The 26,310-nt window shown below is 45.8% G+C and overlaps 1 protein-coding gene across 2 annotated transcripts in view; it reads right to left on the bottom strand.

Annotated features, from left to right (window-relative positions):
* me1 (malic enzyme 1, NADP(+)-dependent, cytosolic) overlaps positions 1 to 22,209 on the bottom strand; it is a 51,091-nt gene extending 28,882 nt beyond the window's left edge. The window contains exons 1-3 of one of the 2 annotated variants that reach the window (XM_040166048.2): positions 21,822 to 22,209; positions 3,171 to 3,304; positions 516 to 665 (exon numbers count right to left, since the gene is read on the bottom strand). In XM_040166048.2, coding sequence (XP_040021982.2) covers positions 516 to 665; positions 3,171 to 3,304; positions 21,822 to 21,953 — 416 coding nt within the window. In that variant the 5' untranslated portion in view covers positions 21,954 to 22,209. Of the gene's footprint in view, positions 1 to 515; positions 666 to 3,170; positions 3,305 to 21,535; positions 21,715 to 21,821 lie in introns of those variants that run through there. The other variant, XM_078095441.1, reaches the window with a different exon arrangement.
* Positions 22,210 to 26,310: the final 4,101 nt, after the last annotated feature.

Below are 26,310 nucleotides of genomic sequence, written 5' to 3'. Positions count from 1 at the left end.
AGTGAGAAGACCGTCGAGGGCGGTATAAAACAGCCAATAAAAGCTGATTAGAGAAAGTGTGTGAGTGTGTGTGTGTGAGTCACCAAAACCTCCAGAGGCCTTTAAGCATGCAGCCATGACAGGACACACAGAATATGGTGCAGTTTGCTGCAGCGTTGGCCGGGCCAGCGACAGTAATGGAGGCTTGGTTACTGCCGCCTTCAACTCGCATTCCTTATCTCCAAACATTCAGATTGGAAGAAGTGAGACGTGATTGGCGAAAGGTCAGAAACAATAAAACCTTGAAACCACACAGCCAGCAGAACAGGACAATGCTGGCTGATACCACAACAACAAAACAATTATAAGCACGCTCATCATAAAACACTTAATAACGAATGAGTTGAAGACTGACGTGTTTGGAAAAAGAGAAATGGAAAACAGCCTCACCAGCCTTCTGTATAATATAAGCATGAGTTCTGCACTGCAACTTGGGAGGGCTCTTTTATAAAGACACTGTTGTGAGTGTGTCTTACCTTGGTCTTCTGAATATCAGCCCGTATTGCTGGCAGGCCAGGCCCACCGTGGGGGTGTAAATGATGGGCATGAACCTCTCGATGTCCGACAACAGCACCCGGTAAAATAGTTTCTCGCTGCGGTCCTGAAGCCCCATCAGAAACACATATCTGGGAGTCACAGGGAGTAAAAAAAGAGATTTTTAAGCGACATCTGTGCGTTGTGCAAGTGTACCAGGCAGGATTGAAACTGCCAACAACACATTTTGTCTGAGAAAAGGCAAAGGTTAACATCTTTACTATGAAAATGTCCATTTGGAGATTATATTGGATGGACACAACACTGAAAACCGAGCTTAATTTAGCCCGATTGTAAAAAACGCGAATAAAAAGATAGGAAAGAAAGCTCTTTAGAAAGATCTTAGTCCTGTAGATTCCACAGGAACTGGGGGTTTGCATATAAAACACATTAAGTGGAGCACGCAAGGAAGGGCTCTACTAATCAGAGCGGTTTCCATAAAGTGAAGAGCACAAGGTGCCCCTTGTTGAGGGGATAAAAGCATGCACGCACTCCCTGCTATAGGTTAGCAGCTGCACCATACACGGAGGTGACAGTCGCATTAGAGGAGCATTGTTTGCTTACTGGTGAACTGAATTAGCTTCTGCCACGAGCACTTTCTCACATGAAAGGTTTTCGCATTAACTTTCAGTCTGCGGTTGGATTTGTTCCTGTTCTAAACGGGTTACATTTAGTATCTTTTTCCAGAACAAACAACTGGGCTGAGGAGAAAATGCCAAACAGCTTCGCGAGGAATTTCATATTTTTTCCTTTTCTCACGTTATATCAAAATCAATATTTTGAGTTCCCCTTGGATCATTTTCTGATCTCATATGGACGAAACAATGCAAGAAAATGAACTAACACTGGCAACAGAGAGTGGAGAGGTTATGATCCAGACATCTGGTCAAAGACACCTTGTATTGGGTCACAGATATCTTCTGCATGCTGACCGGCCTGTTCCGTCTTGTAAAACCACTTGTTCCTCTTGAGGCAATAGTGAGTCACGTTAGCGTCTGAGAAGACGGAGAAGTTGAGCTGCTCAGCGAGCTTTTCCATCCCGTTGAAAGTATAGCGTGTTTGTGCATTTAGTTAGAAGAGAAGATGGCGAATGTAGAATACATGCGGTTGGCACAAGATTATGAAACAGCAGTGGAATTGTGACCAGTTCTTCGAGTCACAGTAATTTGGTTTAATTTCACATCTTGTTGCTGTCAATTAGTAGTGTGCTTCTTTTTGTTCAATAACTAGTGACTTTACACTGGAACATAGACCCAGTAGTAGAAGTGAAAAGTGAAAGTTTGAGCGGGTAGGGTGTGTAACAGCAGGTAGATATTAAAGTCACAAACTACGATCTCATCTAGCTGACTCAACAAACACGATTAAATCCCCACACCAAACCCTAACATTCAACTGCAGTGTGCTATTGCTTGGTCTTATGCTGGCAGATCATTAAGGAAAATTTTCCTCCATTCTTAACCATAAAAGGCGTGTGCACCGCCCGCACAGAGGAAACGGGAATATTTACAGTACACACTGCTTTATAAAGCAGCATCCGTGCTGACTTACTGTGCGCAGTGTTTCCTTTAAAGTCAACTGAGGCAGTCAGGACATAATCTATCTTAATGCGTTTCAGAGTGATCAATGGGCTCGTTTTCTAAGCTTGTACCATTTTACATTCTGTCCTGTTTCTGTTGGCAAAGCCTTTGATATCCATTCCCTCTGTTGACGACAGTCACATTAGGTGCTCGAGTCACTCCATCATCTGTCATCATAAACGTATGTGCTTGCAGCTGTCTTCCCTCTGCCATAACACGATTAATTCCACTGAAAGAAGAAAAAAAAAAATCCAGATATTTGATTAAAAACGAATGCATTATGGTCGGGAGAAAATAAATGACGGCGTCCAGCAGTCAGCGCCAAAGAAGGATTCACCGTGGGAGAACAGACTGCAAGTAAACACAGCGGGCTTGAGCAACGGCAGACAAATAGCAGTCCTTAATCCGCGGGACCGCAGCCTGACGCTGAAACGCAAAGGAGAAGGAGCGACACTGACATTGATATTGCATGGGAACCCAGTCACAAGCTCATAATGACTAGCTGTTGATCCTGCCATGTTGCCACGGTGGAAAATGAGGGAGTCTTTTAAAAAAAAGTTGGGAGTAACTGTTGACCCTGAAATCTTTTCTCACAAAAAAGCTGGCTTATCTTGGACATAGGGAGCGACAGCTGATGGAACGGTTGACTCTGTGTGAGCTGGGCAGACTGGAATAAGACCCGATTTAATGAGAAAGAATTCGAAACAGTAAAAAACCGACTGGTCTGGACTGAGTGCCCGAAGAGCCCGGGGCTGAGTTAGAATATGAGGCCTTACGCAACGCTAGCAGCACTTCTAAGACACTAATGATGCGTGCAAAACTGAGCTGAAGTTTTCATTTGGTCTCTGTGGAGGTTAGAAAAAGGAGTCCATGGAGGAGATGGAGGAAAGGGGGGGGGGGGTCTGATGGGTAATCGGCCTTTCGTGCTTTTGAAGGCTTCCAGATGTGGGGACACCCAGCGTGCACAGGGAAATCCTCTGAGGAATCCGTCTGAATTTTACTTTTGTGTATAAGCCTCACCGGTCCAGTTCATCCCTCTTCATGTCGTAGTTCTTGAGCACCCGCTGCAGCTGGAGGTCCTGGCTGTTGAAGCAGGGAGGCAGCAGGCCGTGGATCCCCAGCTGGAGACGCTCCTCCAGGGAGAAAGCGATGCCCTGTGGACACACACAAACCACCGCCACTGAAGAGGGCAAAGGTGTCTACTTCCATGGTGAAGGATGACAAACTGTAACCCTTTCACCACTTATGTCATGTTGTCAAAAATGGTCTTGCATGAATATATTGTATCTCATTTGCATAATGTGTGAAAGATAATTGGTTGTCTGGGACTATTTCTTCACTTCCCGGAGACGTATCATTACTGCCAGCAGACACTCCGGGATTCCAATGTGGCGGCTGTTCATTTTTATTAATTTTTTTGCAACAAAGACAAAATGTCTGTATTTCATGGAAATCCTTTTTCTAGGCTTTCTAGATTTAATAAGAATAACCACATCGAGGTTGCATGAGAGCACCAAAACACTGTTGAAGTTTGCAACCATGTAAAAGAGAACGCCAATGGGAAATAAATCCACCTCATCACTTTATTCTCCTAGAACTTTCTCCTAAGACTTTTTCATAATTACTTTTAAAGTCTTGCATTATACTTGTTTTGCCAAAGTGACCACCAAATTATTAGAAAATATTGCTTAAATAACTGTACTTGGCTCAAAGAAATGTTGTTGCAACCATGATGAAATCGATAATTTATATTGCATTCCTTAATATTATCTCCTGCCCTTTTTGCACTCTTGGCATGTACCCGCATGTGAAAACTTTGATCAATTGTATGTTGGGGGAAAATATTCACCAATTGTTTCTGTTCAAACATTCCAGAGTGATGAGAGAGGTGCCGTGTCAAACCTGTCCTCTGTTTGTCCGTGGTGTTTGCTCTCGGAGGGGCTCCCTCTCCACCAACCTGCGTTCAGAGGGGCCGCCGCCGGCTCACATTCTGGTGCGATGTCCGCTGACACCAGTGCACATCCTCAACAACACACACAGCCAGGTCAAGACCAATAACTTGCCTCACTTTGACCTTTACCCTGCCTTTCATCTCTCTGATCCCTGACTCCGAGCCGGAATATGGAAAAACACGCACACGTTCAGTGTCAAGCCTGTTAGCCTCCAGAATCTGACCTCTGACCTTTGAGGCGTGCGGAGGAGACATATGTCAATGTGAAATCAGGGCAGTGGTGAGAATGAGGTACTTCAGTTGCAGACTTTTCTGTTTTCTTTTTTTTAAGTTTGTCCCCAAATCACCCAGAACACGTATGCAGTGCATATTGTAAATGGGAACAGCAATCGACTATTCTCTGCAAGTGATGCATGGTGGGCATTTCCATCTCCTCTAAGCCCGTAAAAGTGCATCGACCCGGTGAAACCTCAGCCTCAACATGCCAGCTGCTGCTGCCCGACTGCTGTGACAGAAGCGGAGCTGCAAACCCCTCCTGACTTGGACCACGTCCACGGATGCTGAGCTGGGCTCGTTGGCACAGTTTCCAAGAGCAGGATCATGCGTGAGGCAGACTGACTGTAGGCGCACAAATCTTATTAGTCCAACATTTTGTTATATAGAGCAGATTGCTTCCTAGCTGTTGGTTTTATGATTTAATCTCTCAAAAAAACGCGAGTTCCTTTCTTGGCGGAGCATCTGAAGAAACAGATGTTGTGTTTGCTCACCGCCTAAAAATGATGATGAATTATATGATTTTAGGCAGAACATGCATGCATTAATACCCACAAACGATGTCAGTGACTTGACTAGTGGTAAATTATGTGAGCATGACTGAGAAAGCGGCCACCGGTTATTTCCGACCCCAAAGCACGAGTCCCGATCCGCCTTCGGGCCGCCCAGGCCCGACGCAGTCTGTATTTAACGGACCTCAAATAGGCAAAAGCAGCACAGAATTACAACCTTCCCCAAACATTAATTCCCTTCTTCGAATTTTTCAGTTGCCCTCTCTAGGCGCCTGCTGCGCGCCTTTGGAGCAGCAGCCCCCCCAAACCGAGGTACCACCACCCGACTGCTCCACAGCTGAGTGTTAAGGACACATGGGAGAGGAGAGTCCTGAAATACTGCGCTTAATACAAGGCTGTGGCAGACAGGTTTGATACTCTTAGGATCCAACTGGTTGTTACTCCTTACTTACAACACTTTCACAAGCAGGTAAATTTCACACTTACCTGCTGACTGGCGACAGTCATACATGTACAGTATGTATGCTCTATGGTATTGTCTGTATATCTATCTATCTATGTCGTCCGTGTGAATTCTCTCTACGTCTCTTACCCAAGTTCGAGAACAAGCGCCGTTGAGCAAATCAAAACCACCCACGTCATATACAGAAAATAACACATCAAAAGCTTTACGAGACAGTTGTTTCCAATCAATCCATCGTTTAATTGACCTTACTGTTAAGTTGTCTGTAGGAGAACACATGGGCAATGGACTTTCTATATCAGCCAGCAAGGATGAAAGGAAAGCGCACAGTAGGCCTCATCAGGAGGAGTTGCCCTCAAAGGCTGCTGTGTCACATGTCGCATCAACGGAGGCCATCGATGGAGTTGGGGAGCAAAGCAAGCGATTAACACCCCCCCCCCCCCCCCCCCCCCCCACAGAAGGAGCAGGCAGCTCGGCCGCCCAGACGGGGAAACCATGAGTGACTTCATGATGGTCGGGTCAACTTGCGGTGGAAGGAACCAAGTGCAGGGGCAGCGGTGGGTTTTAACCCAAAGAAAGATTAGCGACGTGCGCTTTAATGCCAGTTTTGACATGTCTTTGCCTTCTGACTTGATTGTTGGCTTTGCAACGCCCTTGACCGTAGCTTGTAAGTAGAGCTGCCGATCTCTTGAATCCCAAGGTCCTCTCGAGGTGTGCCGTCGTTTGGCCTTCTTAGGAATAAAGGAAGGGCTTTGTCTCGGAATGAGCCAGGAACAACGCTCTGCAGGAATGCTGAGCTTCCCTCTTACAGTTGAAATATCAAGACAGATTCCAAACAACAGTGTTGAAAGACGCACTCTTGTTTGCAAACACACGCACACACACACACACACACACACACACACACACAGATACAGATAAAGCCCTCTTGTGTTTGTTTGACTGCTGTGATGCCCGCCCTGGGCCGGGCCGGATAAACCCTAGAGAGCTTCCACATGTCCCCGACCACATCTGAAGTGCCTCACCCTGTGCCAACACATGTGACGCCCGCAGCCCCGTGTTCCACAAGCCGCGGCAACAACGCTAACCTGTGATCTACCCGTCGGCCAGTGCCAACCCTTAACCCCGGAGTGCTGCCATGCCCGGCCCCAAAACACTCAGCGGGGAGGAAAGAGACAATTAGGCCCCCAGATGTCCGAACAAGAAAGATGAAAGCGCAAGTTTCTTTGAATCTGATAAAAAACAAAAAAAAAAATGCTTCGCTTCGCTTCCAAGGGAGTTCAAAGGGCGGGTCCTTCGCAACTCTCCAGCGTAATGGTTTCGAGATTTCTGCCACATCAACCTTTTCATTTCCATCCGCCACAACCGCACTGGTGCCTCGGCCTAACAGCAGAGCCACTCCCTTCATTACGGTAGGACTTCTTGGCTTTGGCTCGGCCACAAGAGAAGGCTCCTTATCTCAACATATCTGAAGTGTTCGTAGGAAAGTAAGTATTCTCAATCTGATGCAACTTCCTCCACCGCGTAGAGAGACTTTACAAAAGAGCTTGCTGGCGGCCGTGCAGATGGTGCGTACGGTACCGTCAGGCAGAGGCAATTTAAACAGGTTGGGAGGTTTCAACCCATAGGGAAAATGTTGAGTGAGTTTCTCAATAAAAGAGGTGCAGAGTTGAACTACTGAATCCAAAATATTTCCAAATCATCCAGCACATGAAAGTCATTTCTTTAACGTCTCCGCTCACACACGAAATAGCAGAAAGCCATTAGAGAGTTGACCGGTGAATTCATTTGCATTGCACACAGGGACAGGACGCCTACAGCAGAGCTACTTGGCACTACAGCCTCGTCTCAATGCATGGTCCAACAATGTATGCAGCACATTTAGGGATGCGGAGCATCATACCCAATGTTTGGTAAAGCAAGGAACATTAACTAAAATGTGTTTAAATCGCCCCCCTCCTCTCTGTTCTCTGTGAGACTAAATTACTGGTTTAGATGGATAATGTGCTTACAAGAAAAAAACCTCCAAACCAAAATCTTAAACCCTGAAAAGCCAGCTCCACGTTGAGATGATGTAATTCCACACAAAGCGAGGATTGATTCAGCTCGTGAGACTTACAGATAAGAGACACCCCCCCACGGTCCTCTCTCTCTCTCCTCTGACTCCCTACTCCCACTTCCAAATAAAGAAGCGCCTCACTCCGCTGCTTCTCTCCTCGGCTGCAGCTTCAATGGAAAGGCCCCCGTGCTGCAGGAGAAACTGCCCCTGTTGAGACCCGAGCCTGAAAACGACAGGGAGGCCTTTTCCTATTGAGTCCCTCTGGAGCGGCACATCGCACACAGGGACAAAAAGCCCACCGGCCTTCAACAGGGAGGGGGTTCAAACGTTTGGCAGCACCATGGAGCCCTGCAGAGACGTGTGTAGCCAAAGAGCCCTTCTGTGTTTTAGCGCTGTGTGGGGGAGGCCAGGTTTTCTTTTCATACAGGAGGCAGAGACGGCCTTCTTGTACGACTTGTTTATCAGTAAAAAAAAAAAAAAAAACACACTTGCCGAAAGTGATGTATAGTGATGGCCATCTAAAGCCCCCGTCTCAGATTCCCGCTGCATCAGCACCACCGTTCTCCAAAGGTTCGCCTTAATGATTCGGGTAAGGTCAACCACATTAACGAGGCATCTGAGTGTGTTTCCATGACGGTAAAACACAACAAAGACAAAGCCGATGGGCAAACAGAAGCAAGTGAACCACATCAATCACAGGATCGCAAATGAGGTTTAAAAAGGGGTTAACACTTTGAATACAGGAAATTAACTATACAAGGCACATGCTTTTCTGCGTAAGTGTGTTTAAGTAAAACTGAGCAAATGGAGTAAAGACTCAATTTCACAGTGTTGTTTTTCCACCAGTAAAGTCTTTACTCAGATTTAATGGGCCAGTATCACATGTTTAATGGGTGGCAATCCCAAACACAAATTCCCTACATCCTTGTGCAACAAGATTGGTTTCTGCTTAGCGTATCAGGCTTATTTTATAACACTTTTCAATCTTTGACCTTTGGGAGCGTAAAAGGTGAAAGTACAAGCCGAGTCGATGGCGTTGCAAATTCGCAGTTCTGCTACAACGGCTTTCAACTACTGGCAGGGTAATGGAAAAGCCAAGTATGAAACTGCAGTGTGGGTTTTTCAGGGACACAAATGTTTGAGAATCTTAAGATTTTCGGACAGAGAGCTCCATGATCAAGCACATTTTGACTGTCATGCAAACAGCTTCAAAATACCCTGAACTAAAAGATCCATTTACTAAATGCTCACGGTATTTACTAATCACGTGTCACCGATTGGTGACCTCTCTGCAGGGAGTTAAATTTAGAACCTCCTGTGCGGGGGCCATTATAAAAGCTGGAAATGAAAACCGTAGGCGGGCTGACATTTGCGCAACGTTGAAAAAGGACTGTGAGAAAGTGACCTGCGGCAATTGAGCTCGCCCACGCTGCTGGATCCACTTGTGCTGGTGATGACGACCTCTCTGCAGCTGACCAAACAGAGGGCGGGAGAGCTGCGGAGCCACTTCCCATTAAACGGCGCCTCGCACTCAACCCCACCATTATCGCCACGTGTTCCCCACACAGTGCTCCGGGACTCCGGCAGAACGCAGTTTCGCTGGATTTGGATGTGTGCAGCATACGCAGTATATCTCAGCTGATCAAAGACGGGAATTTGCGAAAAAAGAACGTTATCTTTGCAAGAAAAAAGGAACGAGACGGAGATTTGGACGTGGCCTGAGAGTGAAAAAGGTTTTTAAAGATCAGGCGGGATAAACCTCAAGTTGGGAGTCAGCAGAAGTGGAATTAAAAGCATGCTATCGGAGGCCAACGGAGGGAGGAAAGACTGAGTCACGTGCATCCCTGGCTCCAGTGTCCATGCAAAACACATGTATGTTCAAAAAGCATGATGTTAATGCATATTTAAGACAATCCTTTGCAAAGACAAAGCCCTGTACTCGTTCATGCAGACAGGGTGCGTGGACACAAAGTGTCCCCCATGCTGCCGCAGGGGAAGACTCACACTCCACAACTCTGCGTGTGTGTCTAGACGCTGTGAAAACAGCCGGTGGGGGAAAGAGGAATGAGAGATTCCTCACCGAAGTTGGGATTAGAGCATTAAATCCAAAAATGAGCAATCCAGCGGGGTGAGGAGTGACAGGAAGAAAAGCTGTGGTGCTGCCACGTTCAGAGGCAGATGCTGTGGCGAGGTTTGAGCTGTAAGCAGAGGAGTGAGTCAAAGCTGCACGAGGAGAGATTGTGTGGAACTTGTTTCTGTTGTGCACGTGCACAATCCACGTCAGTCACATCAGAATCATGTCATCACAACGGCTTGTCTTCATCACGAAAGCGGTGTAAAATTCATCCAAAGAAAACAATTTTCTAATTCGATGAGAGATTACACCTAATTTGATTTGGAACACTGATACCCCAGTGGAGACGAGTGGTGTTTGGTTAAAGACATTCACAGACCTTTATACACTGTAGGTCATGAAATATCCACCATGGATAAACACACACATAACAGAGGGAAACACCGGTAGAGCTCAAGTGTCCTTAACGCAGTAGAGTTGAAATCAGTGAGAACAATGTTGAAATATATAAACAATAACCAACCAAACTGCAGGGCAAAAAGTCACCAAACTCAGGTATAAAAAAAATTAAAAAATGTTGTTGTTGGCCCTTTGGCGAAGCAGGTTCGATCAGCTCGTCTAAACGATTGCATTCATAAACGTCAGTATGCTCCTGCACGTGTGTGTGTGTGTGCGTTCATGCTCGCTCTCTGCGTTTGATCTGCTAAACACACAAGCGGCTGTGGAATCTGACCTTTTGACCCAACCCCTTTAACTCTACAGTCTGACCACATTTCTTGTTTGCAATAGATGATGGGACAGGTCTCATACAATGGGGGGGGTCCTGAGGTCAATTCCCATTGCAAATCAATCAAGTAATACATCCATACGGCGTCGGAGAGAGATGATTCACAATATTTTACTGTAGTATAATCTAGATTCTTACCAGAGACCACATTCCAAACTGCATGGAATCTATGACTGTAACAACAGTGATTGTGTGCATCATGTCGACACTTCAACATTGATTGCATGTACACAATTTATAAAACTGACTAATTGAGTTGCATTTGATTTGTGATACTTGCCATCTATAACAACCTTGTAGAAGCTCTTCCTGAAGAAGAATTCACAGTTTGACAGTGCAGCAGCAGCCCGGGTGTGAGTGGAGGTTAACTCATTTCCTGAGGTGACTTTTGCAGACCAGTAACCTGAGCCCTGCAGCTGCGACCTGACCTCACCAATCAATTCGGCTGTCAATATACTAGTTGTCACTATTTCCATCTGTGCTTTCAACCAGCTTTAGATCTATTCGTATCACCTCCTCATCCAGACCCACTGCCTCTACAAATGAGAGTCACAGCTGGTCTTATATCGGCTCATGCTTAAGACATGGATGACAAACAGAATCATACGTGGCTCTGCTTTGGAAACCGCTCAATCAGGGATTCATTTGAAACCACAAATGGTAAACGGACTGTACTTGTATGGCGCTTTTCTAGTCTTCCGACCACTCAAAGCGCTTTACACTACATGCCATCATTCACCCATTCATACACGGATACAGTGATGACAGGAGAACCATACACAGTGACACTTGCCCATCAGTAACTAACATTCATACAATGTAGTCGCAGCTACAGGAGCAATGTTGGGTTAAGTGTCTTGCCCAAGGACACACCGACATGCGGGTTGGCAGAGCCTGGGATCGAACCGACAACCCTCTGATTGGAGGACGACCGTGCTCCCCACTCACCCACAGTCGCCCAACCGGGTGAAGCACATCCACTTATTCGGCGGTGGAAGGCACATGCTTGGCACATGTCCACCGGAAGTCAAAAACAAGGTCAAAGGCTCACAGATTCTCCGACACGGATCACAGTGCGACTAGAATGTAAGAAAAGTCTCATTTCGACAGTGATTTGCTTGGATGTATTTCAGTCAAAGCAAATCCAAAACGGTCCAAGCGATCCTCTCAACATTCGGAAGACGCCGAGAGAAGCAGTTGGAAAGTCTGGAGACAGCAACGTGACAATGGAGGTCAGAGATGTCAGTGCCCATTTCCAGAGATAAAAGCAAACAAAGAGGCCTTAGAATGACCCGTTTGCTGCCCGACTCACATGCCAGAGAATCCAGCGCTTCGTGGCCTCTGCCCTCTGACTGCTTTCCGGGTTCAACACATGACAGGTGCAACGGTGTTTCCCTACAAAAACTCTCCTCTGACACCACATCCTTTTCCCATTTGTCCTCAAGACAATGCTGCACCTGAAGGCAAGCTAGTAAAACTGCTTTTCTAGTGAAGCGGCAGAACCTTTTAATAGCAGCCAACTTCACGTGTTCTCAGCAACAGTGAAGACGAAGAGATTGAATGGCATTTTATGGGCTTTGGCTGCAGGTGTAGCACTGAGAAAACCCTGTGCAGCCTGGTATACATTAGCGTGTATGCATGATTGCATGATCGCACGTGTGTGTGTGTGTGTGTGTGTGTGTGTGTGTGTGTGTGTGTGTGTGTGTGTGTGTGTCAGAGACAGTGAAGGAGAGAGTTGGTTCACTTGCTGTGCAGAGGTGCACCTTAAGACTCTCCAGAGTTCCCCCGAGGTAACTATGCTGTATTCAAAAAAAGAGAAGTTCCATCTAAAGACATTCCATTACAAATAGCCACAGTGAATCTCTTATAACAACTTAATGTTAACAATAAAGACAGGTGAAAGGGTGAGAGGTGACATTCCTGATGCGATCATTCATTTAGCATCTTCTACAGCATAAATGGAAGCTGTTAACGATTGAAAAAAACAATCACTTAAGATTTCTGTTACCAACAAAACTATTCTACGTCTAACCAACCAATTCTGGACGTTTGTTTTTTAGCAGACTTTTCATCTGGTTCTTTTTGTGGTGCTTGTCGTTTCTGAACGTGCTTCACAACAACAAAGATGACGAGTCATTCTGAAAAAGCACACAAGTCTCTTTTGCTGTAGCCATAGCATGGCTTGCTTGTCTCGCGGTACAGACTGCTTGAGGTCTCAGGTCAAACCTACTTTCATTTCTCCGTTGAGTTCAACGCTTAGCAAGTGTGAAACGGCGGTTTTTCAATTTAAAATAGACGTCTTTACGGGGGATCTGTACAGTCTGCGTGCAGAAGACGGTCGCCACCGAGACCTGGTCAACACTCTGGACTCCCCAAAGTTCATACATCATTCATCAGATTAGCTAATGCGTGTAAAGTAACGGTCTCAAGGGTTTCGCTGGGGTTTTAATCTCCATCTCTTCCATAATACCATACTGTACTCCCCTGTATGCTGTAGGGACTTACATCCAATCAGACTGCTCATTATCTCCTGTATCTCTCCTCCGTCAGTGTTCAGTGACAGACGGGACTGCACACTGAGCCCAATAAACCCGCCTGGGGGAGAAACACTAGAGCACCTGTATGAAGCACCAGACAAGAGGGTCATTCAGTGCGAGACAACTGAGGCTGATCATCCCAAGAGAAGAGTGAAAATACCATGTATTGTCACGGTTTGGGTTTATTCTACTGTTTTTTTTTTGTATTTTCCTGCCCCTCGTGTTTTACTTCACTTCCTGCTCAGGTGTGTTTTCTCGTCTGAGTGCGATTGTCTGCCGTGTCCCTGATAGTTTCTTCCCGTGTCCAATCACCTGCACATTCCCAGCGTATTCAAACCATGTGTGTCTCTTGTCTCCTTGTCGGTTCGTCTGCTGTCATCCCTGATCTTCTGACATTTTGCGTCTTTCCCTATGACCCGTACTCGGGTGCATGGTAGTTTTTTCCGGGCCTCGGGCATACTTGCTCATAAGCAACCCGTTTTTTTTTTTTACTTTACTGGAATGTGGGATGTTAAAAACATCGCCTGTTGGCTGTTACTGGTAGTTTGCAACAGGAAGGCTGAACTTGATGGTCCATGTCCAATCTTTACACGTGCTATTGGTCCGTCTTTCATAAAAAGACAAAGGAAGACGTTCAGGAAGGTATAAAACATGGCAAGTCACACAAAACCTGTTAATGATTTGTACAACGAGACAGAAACAGCGCTTCAAACACAGGTCAATGAGTTCAATAAATATTTATCTCCATGTTAGTATGCTTATCATTTTTTGCACTTATTATTGTCCAGACTTGTACTTTGATACAGTAGCTCAATCTCCTGCTGCAGAAAAGATAACGGTAAGTTCAGCAGAAGGTCACGTGTGACTGAATGTTTGAGAGTAAATGACTTGTGAAGTACGAATATGAAGTTAGATGCCTGGTCGCTGTCATTTCTTTGTCCATGAAAGCGTTCACTTAGGCCAACGTTTGTCTTCTAACGGTATTAAATACCAAATGGCCTTATTGTGTCTAAATCACACATTTTCCGCACGTAAAAATGCCAGATGCCCCACCCATCAGGCCCATGGCAGCCGAGAGGATCGCCCTGCGAGTAAAGCCCTTTAAATCCATCCCTTCCTCTCAGCAGGGACAGAAAGAGCTCGTGTCAGCTTTGATCCGTCTCTCAGGATCTTCCTGCCTGACTAAGCTTTTCCCAATGAATGCCTCTCCACCAATGTGCCGCGTGAGGCCCGGCGGATGTGCGCTCTCATTCCTTGACAGATTTTGGTCATTAGCAGGCCTGGGACTATGGCACTCAGAACTCTGTTTGCAGGGCCAAACACATTATAACAGAGGGAGAAGTAGTGTTTTCAACAGCATTTCTGCCCTGTGCTGATAGACAGAAGCACTGAGAAAATTCAAAAAGAGGAGCAAGCAGAAGGGAAGCTCTGTGTACCTGATGTTTAAGATTAATTGAATATGTTGAACGGCTTGACCTATCCCTGTGTTTGTGTAATTGCAGGTCTTTAAAAAGAAAAACACTACAGTGTGACATCAGGTTTTTAAAAATAAGCAGTGATTTGGACATTATTATTTTTATTTTTAGCTTTCAATGGATAAGGCAGAAAACTATGGTGACAATAACTTGAGGTCGTTGGTATAACCACAAGTAAAGAGTCCAGAAAAGGTTCATCAGAATCCATTATAAAGCTTTACTACGACAGCACAGCTCTTGTTCTGATCCCTAACCAGCAACACTGCGCTCTGAGGAGCATCTTAAATTCCTCCTCCCGAGCAAATACGAAAGTACAGCGGCTCTTTAAATCAGAAGGTGTCAACTCGTGAATGTACAGACGCGCTTTTTGGTCAAGCAGCCTTGGAAACCGAGCTGATGTTGACTCAGGGAGGGCAGCCTTGAGTGGGCGGAGGGAGCGGACATGCAAGGGTTCTTCAAAACGCAGGCCGATCCCCTTGAGGAAGCCCTTTCATGCTCCACCGTCCAGGTCCCTTAGGAGCCTGAGTGTTGCCGGGAAAACGTCCAAGCCTTCAGTGCCAATTCACTTTGGGCTTCAGCTTTCATCGGTCATGTCCAAGTGACAGTTTTGGCCTCCGCGGCCATGTGTAACGTTATACAGGTGCTTCACACTCGCTCCTCATGAAATGCCATTTGTGCAGTTTATTTTTTCTCGAGCAAAAAACAACAAAAAAGTAAATCCTTCACACAAAGCATGCGCAAAAAAGAGCAAAGACCTTGAGCTACAAGGTCATGAACAACATGTTGGTACATGCACAGCGAGCTGTCGTAATCTCAAATGGATCTCTTGTTGGTCCCACAGAGAGAAAATCCCATTTCACAGTGTGGCGCAAAAACAACAAACAGGTTAATTACAGCCCCCTTTGGGTCGGGAAGAAGAGCAGCGGCCGTGTTTGGGAAGTGTTTTGTGTGTAGTGCCAGTCTCACCTTTCACCTCAGTGACTTCACTAATGGAGGTCCACCATAACGTCATCGACCACCTACCTGCAGCCTCTTCTCTATATGCACCCAGACAGTACACATGTAGAAGAAAATAACTCGTGTCCAACATCACTGTTGGTAAATTAGCGTGTCAAAGTTGACCAAAGTGTTTCCATCTATTTCATGGCCCCCTCGTAAGCAAATCCCGTCATCGTAACATCCAGCACACAAAACCTGTCAATCAACACAGCATCAGTGCAATGATGGCTTTCTCCCTGGGCATTTGTCTCACGTGAATATATTCACTCAGTTGCACGACGACGAAACTGAATACCACTTTTAAAATTCTTGCTGATGAAGACACGACGAGACCTCCGCCACCCTCGCTCTAAAATAACAGACAAAAGCCGCATTGACGAGTGGAGTAGAAGGTGGGCTGGGGGGTGAGGGGGCGCAGCATTGGATGCTTGAGATGAGCTTCATATGAAGGTGATGAGGCTCAGATTGTCTCCTACTCTCTTTCTCTCTCTCGGTCTGTCAGTCTGGGACAAGCTAATGGCCCTCCGTTGTCCTCACATCAATGTGTGCGTGATCATATTACACTCAGTTTATTGGAGGCAGCTCTGAAGAAAAAACTGCTAAAAGCACTTATGGGGCAACAGGTTAGGCCCTTTAAAGTGGTTTATGAAGATGTTAGAGTGTGTGTTTGTGTCTACTTGGGCCTGTGTGCGTGTGTGAGTAATACTCATGTTCGGGATGGTTACTGAAGGGGAACGAAGGTGCACTTTCTTTGTGTCTGGCCGATCCACTCCAGTCCATCAGAGGAATGTCTGGTCACCGGTAATGTGCGCAGTCAGACTGGAACACCTGGCCACACCTGGGACAACTCACTCACTCACACACACACACAGTATTTCCACGGCGCTCTGGTGGTCCACATAGAGACAAGTGCAGCTGCTCTGCGACAAAACTGAACAGAGGAAGGTTTGTTCAATTTATACCGCTCAGTTAAACGAAGGCTGTTAATCTCGCTGCCAACATCGAGTTCAACCTCACACAACCGCCGCCGTAACACACACACACACACACACACACACACACACACACACACACACACACACACACACACACGTTTATTTTCACTTTTTCTGCCCAACCCGGAGACAGTGCAGTGACGTCAGAATTCCCTGCGCAGTGGCCTTTGGAAATGTTACGGTTACCCCGAATTCCATTTACCTCTGAATTGGAATTAGGCGTTGGGAATGACGTCACGCTGGGGGTTGGTTGCGTTCCAGTAAGACAAGTCAGAAAACCTGGATCGCTCCAACCATCACATCCTCCTTTGGCAGCTTTTTGTTTTTGAGGAGGTTGAGGATTATGTTTGAATGTTGTATGAATTTGGCTTCTGAAACAATGTAATGGGACAATTAACATTTTTGGCCTAAAATGTCTCTTGATAAGTATGTGATATCTTCAAAGTATTCAAAAGAAAACCCCGCTGGTTTAGAGGGAGCTATGTGCGATCACTTCTTGAGTGAGTGAGTCTTGAGTCGCTGCTTCAAGTCAAATTTTTTTATTACGAAAACAAGATAATCCAGATACTCTCTAGCCTCGTCCTTTTGCCTGAATGCGCACTTAAACTGTGAAACATGTCGTTTCCAAAGGGAAAAAGTGATACATTGTGATCCTAAATTTGACCAAAATGTTTGTGATGAACAGCAAACAGCCGTAAATATTTTTTTCCTAAATGTCAAACTATTTAACGTCTCAAGAGAGAATTACCATCATTTGGGGCTCATTTCTTCACAAATCCATCAGAACATTTGACTTAGTGTTGAAGTGTTGATCTCATGAAGGATAGGCTCCAGAAGGCTGAGAGACTACCAAGTTCCATGGGAACCTCGGCTATCGGCATAAACAAAGCACTGCTGTAATGCTTCACCAGCACTAATTCTCAGCATCAAGCTGTAAGTGTTGACTGGGCAGAAAACAAACATCCTCCTGGTGTCACGGCGACACAGTGACTCAGCGGGAATCAAAGCTCCAGACTGCCGAGGTCGGTGTCGGGTCATCCGGCTCTTCCCTCACCGGCACCTTTGACCAATTCGGAGAGAATTTGGTTGGCGTGCGTGCAGCATTATAAAACCCTTTTCCTTGCTAGAAACAAAGACCGGCTGGAGCACATTACAATTCCCATAGAAAACTCCGTAGCAACCAACCAAGCAGGATACACACCAAAGGAAAAGAGATTCAGAGCCCGAACGAAACCGAAACATTTCCATTTTAGAATTAAAGCTGAGGATATTTGAAGCCATTTTCTTTTGTTGCTAATTCTTTTCACGTCGGCCTAGAAGTGGAAGAAAATGCAAACCGGAGGAGGAGAAAATAAAGCGGCCAAATCCGACTAAATCCAATGAGAGCCTAATTACTTCCAGTTGCTGCAGAAGGTCAGCAGGACCGGTGCCATCCGGCATACCAGCACATCCTGGATGCCCAATCAGACACACTGTGGTCCGGCGCTCGCCGAGAGCAGAGGATCTAACTCAAAGCCTTTCATCTCATGCGCCATCTTGCCAGGTTGACATGCGGAGCTTGTGGTTGCAAATGGTGCGTTAAATCGCAGCTCCACCTCGGCACGAGCTCTCGGGTTCTATTCCCCGCTTGCGTCTCAGTTCTCATTTCTCCTTAACCTGTAAGACTGACTGAACTTTTTACAGTCACCTTCACCTAGCGAGCATGTGAATGGGCATCTGTTGGCCCGCCTGACACACCGGCAGCATTTGAGGTGAAACAGCGTCCCTGATTAGGCACGGAGAGCATTTTTTAAGCAGCCGGTTGTTGTTGTTGTTGTTGTTTTGGCAGGCCTCGGCAGGCGGAACCAGCGTCAGAGCGACGTCCTGAGGGGCCCGGGATTCACACAGGCGGCTCATTAAGGCGCGATCAAGCCGGGAGACAGAGGACTTCTCTTCCTCGCCACAGAGGACCCTTTCTGCGATCCAGCGGCCCACTTCGTCTCTTTATTGCGCAAAAACACACCTATGACATCCGGCCCCCGCCTCCAGAGAGGGGGGAGGGGGCGTCGGGCCACAGAGCAAGGCGAGGCCGCGTGCGTGAGCCGCATCAGCATGTAGAATAAACATATATGCGTGGGAGTGGGTGGGATTAAAGGGGGGCATCCAGGCCTGCAGATGTGAGGACAGGCTGCTTTCAGCGCCGCGTCCCCAGCATCAATTAGCAGGCTGAGCTGTGACCGGCTACTGTCAGGGGTGAAGTGGGCCGGCCCTGGGAGGTAAACATCCCTTGTCCCTGAGGGTCTCCCTGAAATCAGAGAGGCGGGTGGGCAACAATGTGCCACTGCCTGAGCCACAGAGGCTCGCCTGTGCCTGGCCACTAACTCTCCTTAGCAGTCATTTCCTCGCTTCTCCTCCAATTTCCTCGCCCCGGTTCACGCACAGGGCCTACAGTGGACGGTTCACCTGGCTGCACAGGAAACCCTTCTCCCCCTCCCCCCCCCCCCCCCCCCGCCGTCCCCCCGCCCTGCTATGACTCAAACCCGTGTGTGTGTGTGTGTGTGTGTGTGTTTGAGCCAGCTTGTGTTTGGGGGTCACTTAAACCAAGTGATGAGGGGCTTGGGTTGATTATAACTACCAGCCCAGAACAGCTAAATTCCTGCTCGGCGTGTAGAAATAGTTGTGTTTTGGTGTCTCCACTGGCCAGGGGCTCGTGCTATCAACGTTATAGCAAGATATCAAGCCTGTCCAAATAAAAAATACTGGCTCCTCAAATTGTTGTTGTTTCAAGCACAGTTTAATCCCAATTTACCACTTTTATTTTTACGGAACGATGTAACAAAGTGTGAGCTCATTTAGTATGGCAAACATTAAAAAGGGAGTTCTCCTCCCTCATAAAGTTGGCCATGCTGAGCCTTCTTTTAAACAGAGGAACAAAGAACTGTGGCTCTCATAACATTGACTCTTAACACAGCTCACAGAAAAACGAAGGAAATGGGGAGAGAGAGAGAGAAAGAGGAAAGAGCAAAACCCAGGACAGGGAGTACAACAGATGAGGGAGTTTTGGTCGTAAAACTGAGTTAAATGATTTTTCTGCGTCACTATTTGCTCTTTAAACACATCTTTATGGTTTCAGTAGACTCCGAATTTCAATGTCTGACGCCTCGTTCTCAACGGACCTTTAAAAAAAAAAAAAAGAAAACACAAAATAAAGCAAAACATCCCTAGTGCCGGGCCGGTCACTGTTTAAGGTAAACCTATCTGGCCCTTTTTAAGAGCTTGTATACTGGATCCCTTCAGGGCCCCAGAGGGTAAATTGAGACGTAAACAAACAATTTACTGGTTCAGGTTTAGGGGGTGAAGCTGTAGGTCACGGTTTGACCTCTGCAACAAACAACCACCACATCGGCCTGCAGAGTTTTTTTAAAATAGGAAACTATTTGAAATCAGTTCAGTAAACTGAACAAATTCACCCTAGACAGAATCAAATACGGCAAGTTAATCAATGACGTTTAAGAACAAATAGTGTCGACACATTTGTTAAGTAATACTGCTAATAATAAATTGTATTAGGTATCATCTGTTTCACAATCTCTCTTCGGGTGACTTGCAAGTTCAGATAATCAAATCGACAGCAGATCTGGAAAGGGTTGTGAAGTGACCACACGCAACTTCATTGTGATCTCAACTATACACTTGGTAAATTCAGCTACTGCACTGTCACATGAACAAAATCTGTCCACAAACAGAAATATGAGCAGCTAGAAAAGTATTGAAAACCGGCACTTTGTTTCCACATGATGATGAAGGGGAAAACTCTTGCTGCTGGTAATCATCGGGTTGTTCAGGATGTGTCATTACGTAATAAATCCTAGTGCTCGTGTGTCTCCTGATTAGGGTTCTGTTTCCCATGATCCATTACCTTGTGTTAAAAAGACAATGTTGCTTTTTGTTATGCTACAAGAACAGAACTCCTTCCGTCTTTGTGCGTCAATGTAAACATAAAAGACTTCCTCTTAGGTGACATCTCATTATTTCCACAACAACAGTCTACGTTGTTTTAGGAAATTCCTCCCAGATTACTTGTTTCATGTCTTCACTTTACACGTTCATAAAAACAAAATAAAAAAAACGTTCTCACAATAAAAAGTGACATTAGTGTCTCTGATTGAATGCACAGGCTGCCGTAACTCATAAAGCAATTGGTGCACACGCACCACCTCACAATGCGCACACGTGAAAACCAACGCACAGGGTCGATGTGCAGCATGTGGCGGTCTCGGGTGAGGAGTCATTAACTTGCTCAACAAGCACGTCTCTGTGCCGCCACCAGCTCGCCACTCCTCGCTGCACAGACACTGGCCTGTTTAAAATCCACTGTCTCACTAATCCACTCACCACCCAACTGTGGAACACCGACGAGGACCTTTATCGCAGCGGAGCAGCTTGGAAGCTTGAGATATGCAGGAATATTGTAGCTGCAAAGTCACAGTGAAACAAACCAGAGTAGATTAAAGATAAAGACGTCGATGGGGCCCAGAGTTCTCCTGTAGCTGCCGAGGGGGAGACACATGTGGCCTCTGAGAGCACACGGAGAAAAACAATCCAAAGGGAAGAAATAGAAAGTTCAAGTGTTCTAAAAATGAGTCTGACTTTGATGAGGAGCAGTCAGACCCGGCTCGTGTACAAGATAAGAGCGGCACCCCCATTTCAGCCAGTTGTTGGGACGGTCAGTCAGCACCATGGACAGAGACGCCGCCACCACAGTTTGACCCGTGAGGCCCATACAAAGAGAAAACACTGGAAATGCCAGGAGCTTTTTATTGTTTAGCTAGGTGAAACAAAAATGTATATACACGTGAGACCTATTGAAAAGCAGAGCGCTGGTCACATGAATCATGTAGGAAACCTCAGCAGCCCACAGGCTTCCGCTTATCTCATGCTCCACGAGGAAGCTACTCAGCATTATTTGTTGCATTGTTAAGAAACTTCATACTCTGTTCCTCATTTTAAAGGGAGAAAGTGAAATAAACCTTTAATCTTAAAGCGTTTGCCCTAAACTCACACACAGTGGCTTGTAACGGCATACGCTGAATGACATTTAGTCTGTTCTTTGTTGGGGCCGGATTCTCATGTTGATCTTCCACACCGCAACCGGTCTCTTTAAATCTAAATATAACCACGTGTAAAGCGAATACCTAAACCTCCCGGCCAATGTTTCGCTCACTGGCTTCTGGAGCGTAATTAACGGCGGTCTCAACTTAAATATCTGTTACATACTTACGGACTACAACGATGGCTGCCGGTTTTGTGGTGAAGGAGATAAAAACTTTACAAATTGTACAGAAAGTGAAATATTCGTGAGACATGTGTCATCTTTAGCATGATCACCGCAGTGACTAACCACTAAACTTTTACCAAACTAATAGTTAGCCGAATCTCATGACGTCGTTTTCTAAAAGCACTTCGAGGGGGGTCGTCGCCGCGTCTGACATTTCCCACGGCACGTGGAGGCAGCAGCTCAATGCAAGTTCAGCCCGAAAACTCACACGACGGAGCGTCACACTGACCTTGTTCAAGAGAGGGTTTCGGGTGACGTCGTAGCCCCTCTTCTTGGTGTAAACGAAGGTTCTGCCTTTGTCTTCGGACTTGTGCATCTCGGTTTCCACTGACTCGCGCCTGACCAGAGCGGCGCGCGCCATGCTGTTGTCTCTTTAAATGGAGCGACGGCGAAACGACGCAAACACAACAAGTGGACGCGCAGATCTGATCCCGAGTCCCGCTCGCACCCTTTGCTTTTGTACTCACTCACGGTAATTCAAGAACAACCGCAGTCTCCTTTTCAGTCAGGCGCATTTTAATCCGTCCAATAAATCTCCGACGGTCTTCCTACCTGCCTCCATACAGTACAGCCAGGAATGAACCCAATAAAACTCCAACTACAATATTGTTTAAAACGGTTTTGCTACATATTTCATCTTTACTTAATAGAAAAGTTAAGAATAAAATAAAAAATAAATATATATGTATATATATATATATATATCCAATACATATATATTGTACATATACATTCATGAACTTAAGGCACGCTACAATATGAAGAATAAAAATACATATAAAAAAGTATATATTAAAAAAAGATTAAATATGAAATACTAGCCATATTGTTTTAAACAATATTGTAGAATAGGTTTTATTGGGTTCATTCCTGGCAATTGTACTGTAGACAAGCACCACGAACTACGGACGATCATCCCTCGCCTCCATAGAGAACCAACAGAGCTGACCAAGTGTTTTTCACTGCAGGTTCGATTAGCCCACTTTAACACCCCATCCCGGGGGTTAATGAAGGCGAACTCTCCGGGCTCACTGTGCCAGCCTCCACCTGACAGTCGATTACTAACTTCCTGACAGACAGGGGAGGTGAGTCTGGGAAAAATCACCTCCAGAGATGTGTGTTCCCCCCAATGTTCTTCTCCCTCTACACAAACAACTGCACCTCAGAGGACCCATCGGTCGACCTCATGAAGCTCCTCATCAAATGACGGTCACGAGTCTGCGTACAGACGGGAAGTTGACCAGCTGGTCCTCTGGTGTGGTCATAACAACCTGGAGCCGAACAAGCTCAAAACTGTAAAGATGACAGTGGACTTCAAGATGACCCTCCCAAAACACTGGCCCCCATCACCACACTCAATGATTCTGTGCCGGCTGTGGAGACCTTCAGTTTCTGGGATCTCCCGGGACCTGAAATGGACCTCCAACATCGACACCATCAGGGAAAAAGCCCAGCAGAGGTTGTACTTCCTGCTCCAGCTCAATAAGTTGAACCTTCCTCAGAAGCTGCTGGTCCTGTTCTACTCTGCCATCATCCAGCCTGTTCTCTGTTCTTCCATCACTGTGTGGTTTGGATCGGCCAGTAAAGAGGACAGAAACAGATTACCACGGATCATCAGGTCTGCAGAGAGAATCATTAGCTCCAGCCTGCCCTCCATCCCAAATTTGTCCACCTCCGAGGTCAGGAAAAGGCCTGTTTTTTTGTTTTTCTGGTGTTTTTATTCTTATGTATATTGCCTTTTATTATTGACTTTTTGTATGTTCTTGTTGTTGTATGTACTGTAGAGCAGATGTAACCTGTATGCATGAGCATAAAGCTGTTTCTGATTCTGAGATGATTTTACATTGTGTGTCTGAGGGATGTGACAGGTCTGAGGCCAAGGTCAAACTTCAGCCTTCACACTGTTTCAGGTTATGCAACATCTGGCAGCTGATACCTTGATAGTGAAAAAATGCCCCTGAATGGTAGTCTGGGAGCGAAATACAGGTTGTTCAACCCTCAGCCCACATACCTCCTGTGGATGGGGTGACTGCTCCACACTCACCGCCGCCTTGCCTCGTACCAAGCTGATTTACATATTGTTGTCCCTACAGACTTACGGGCATCCGAAGGGACAAATACAAGCTTCAGCCCTCCCACATTCTTGTGGCCACTGTGTGTCACTGAGATAAAGTGAGTCCGTTCCCTGAACCGTACACATCTGAAGACTAATTTCTATTTCAAGGTTGGTCTCGGGCCAAACCTGTGAAGACATTTGGACTGATAACGTCTCCGTCTGCAGAGCGGAAAGGATAAGTTATATGTGGATAAAGTTACCTGAAGTCGTGGGAAAGTGTCTGAACCTGTTGCATTGAGACAACACTCCTCCCATAAATCATGCCATATTGTGGCTGTGTGCAAATGTGGTCTAGAGGAGAGATTGATAATGTCCCCTCCCTCACAGACTCATCCGTTCTCTGTTGAACATACAAAGTAGCAGGTACAGCAGACTGAGAACCCTTTGGCCTTTCTCCTATTCTCCTATTTCAGCCGCCACGAAAACCAACACTGTCTCCAGTTCATTTAGGATCATGTCTGCAGGAGTAAGAAACAAAGGCCACCAACAAATAAATATCAACAGGCTGCTCAGTTTCACATGGGGTCACGTTGGGTTTCTGTTGGCTCCGTTTGGCAATAGACTCATTGACCGTTTGTCCTCTGAGTCAACACTGGACTGCTGCTGCCAAACCCACCGATCACGCCAAGTTGTGTAAACCCAAGAACTGAGATCATTTGCCTCATCCAATTCTATTAATTATTGGAATACAGTGGTAGGGTAGCCACCAAAACCTCTGGATTCAAATTTTAGATAACCTTGTAAATTGGTTGTCACTGGCAGCAGTTGCATTTTTTGTGTCAACGTTTGATATCGATGACTGAATTAAGCCAAAGATCAATTCCTGATCGCTTTGTTTGTCAGGCTTTCAGTCTGTGGTTGAATGATCAATCAGGAGGACAAACGGCATCTGTTTCCGTAGCAGGAAGTTATGTTTTTGAGGGTTGAGGCAGGACGCCAGTTAGCAGTAGGAGGGCATGAGGAATGCTGGGAAAGTTTTGGAAGCGCAATCGTCCCACATCGAAGGCTTAATACAGTAATGGAACAGCTGGAAGCTTTGATTGATCCGATTCTAAATATGTTTATTATTCAAAGGCAAAAACCCACAGATGTGATACGTCTCATACAGGATCTGTTAATCAGTGGCAGCCCTGGGCACAGACACGTTACAGGAGCTCCGCTAAAGGCTTTCATGAACCAGATATACACCACTGCAGGCAAACCAAACGGAAAAAAAACGCTCCACACATTTATGATCATTTCTTCCCCCACACATTACTTTCCCTTGAGCTATCACATTTGAAACGCCTACATAGGTTGCAACAGTTCAGGCAGTTTGACCACAAATTGAGAAAGAGACAAACATTAAAACAGACTGAGAGCCTTCAGCCATAAGAGGGGCTGTGCTGATACAGCAACACTTAGAGCGAAATGCTAGCGTCAGCATGATAGCACGCTCACTATGGCCCAACCAGGACATTCTGATGTGCTGCCATGGTTTAAGATAAGACTTAAATAATCACCAGGGTGACATTTATTATCTGTCCAGCAGTATATGAAGTAATCAAAATCAACCCCTGTCCCATGTGCAAGGATTCCTTTTTTCTTTATCTTCGTTTTTCACTCCTGTTGTGTAGAGTACAACTGTACAGTTTGTGCAGAGTCGACGTACCGCGTCCATCTGGCTGCAGTTTTGGGAGGTATTTCCTTTAGAGAAGAATGAGGCAGTATGAAACCATTATTCTCCAATGACTGAAAGTCTCACCAGTTTCTAAGAAAGGGAATACACACAATAAGCAAAGTGGTTCAACATTGATGAATTTTGCTTCTACTTGTTCAGAAAAAAAGAATAATATGCTAATACTTTAGTACTTTTACTTGAGTACAATTTGTAATGCATGCATCTTATTCTGGTGGTACCGCTAGTTTTACCAAAGTAAAAGTAGAGTTCTTCCAACCCTGGACCCTGTCTTGGTGATCTGTAGTTGATAAGCATATAACTATTACTGGTGATGTAATGACATGATAACTAGTTAATATTAACAGAATAATGGGGATTTTAAAAATGAATGTGGGAAACGGACGTGTTACGGACATAAAGGGCTGCGTTTGATTTGATTTCATCACCTCCCTCATCAAGCCTTCATGGCCCAGTTGAACCAGATGTTTTATAGACATAAATCTATTGTTATTGCCCCTTAATGACAAGCATGGTACTGACTCACACACAGACATACACAAACATTCGTGGCTGAGGAAGTGCCTTTACTTATGACCATGATCTATGCGGTCTGCATCGTACACAGCCTTCATTCCTTGTCTGTGTTTTGACTCTTGTTTATTCCTTTGGGGCTTTTTGTGGCCAGGAAGGGGCGGAGGTATACAAAGACCAATACTCAGTAATACAATTACTGAGAATAAAAATCACCCACAAACCCATAGTTTTCCCTCTCACCTTCAGTTATTCTGCTGTGAGCAACACCTGGCCCCACTTCCTGCACCGAAGACGACGGCGAAGGATTTACAAACCTGGTCGTTAAATGTAATTACAGCCACAGAGGGGGAAACTACCTTCTGATTGCTTTGGCAGTCGCCTGTATGAACTATAGGGAGGACAGTGGAT

This window comes from Gasterosteus aculeatus, chromosome 20, assembly GCF_964276395.1.
Source record: "Gasterosteus aculeatus chromosome 20, fGasAcu3.hap1.1, whole genome shotgun sequence".
Taxonomy (NCBI): domain Eukaryota; kingdom Metazoa; phylum Chordata; class Actinopteri; order Perciformes; family Gasterosteidae; genus Gasterosteus; species Gasterosteus aculeatus.
This window is presented reverse-complemented; position numbering and strand designations above follow the sequence as displayed.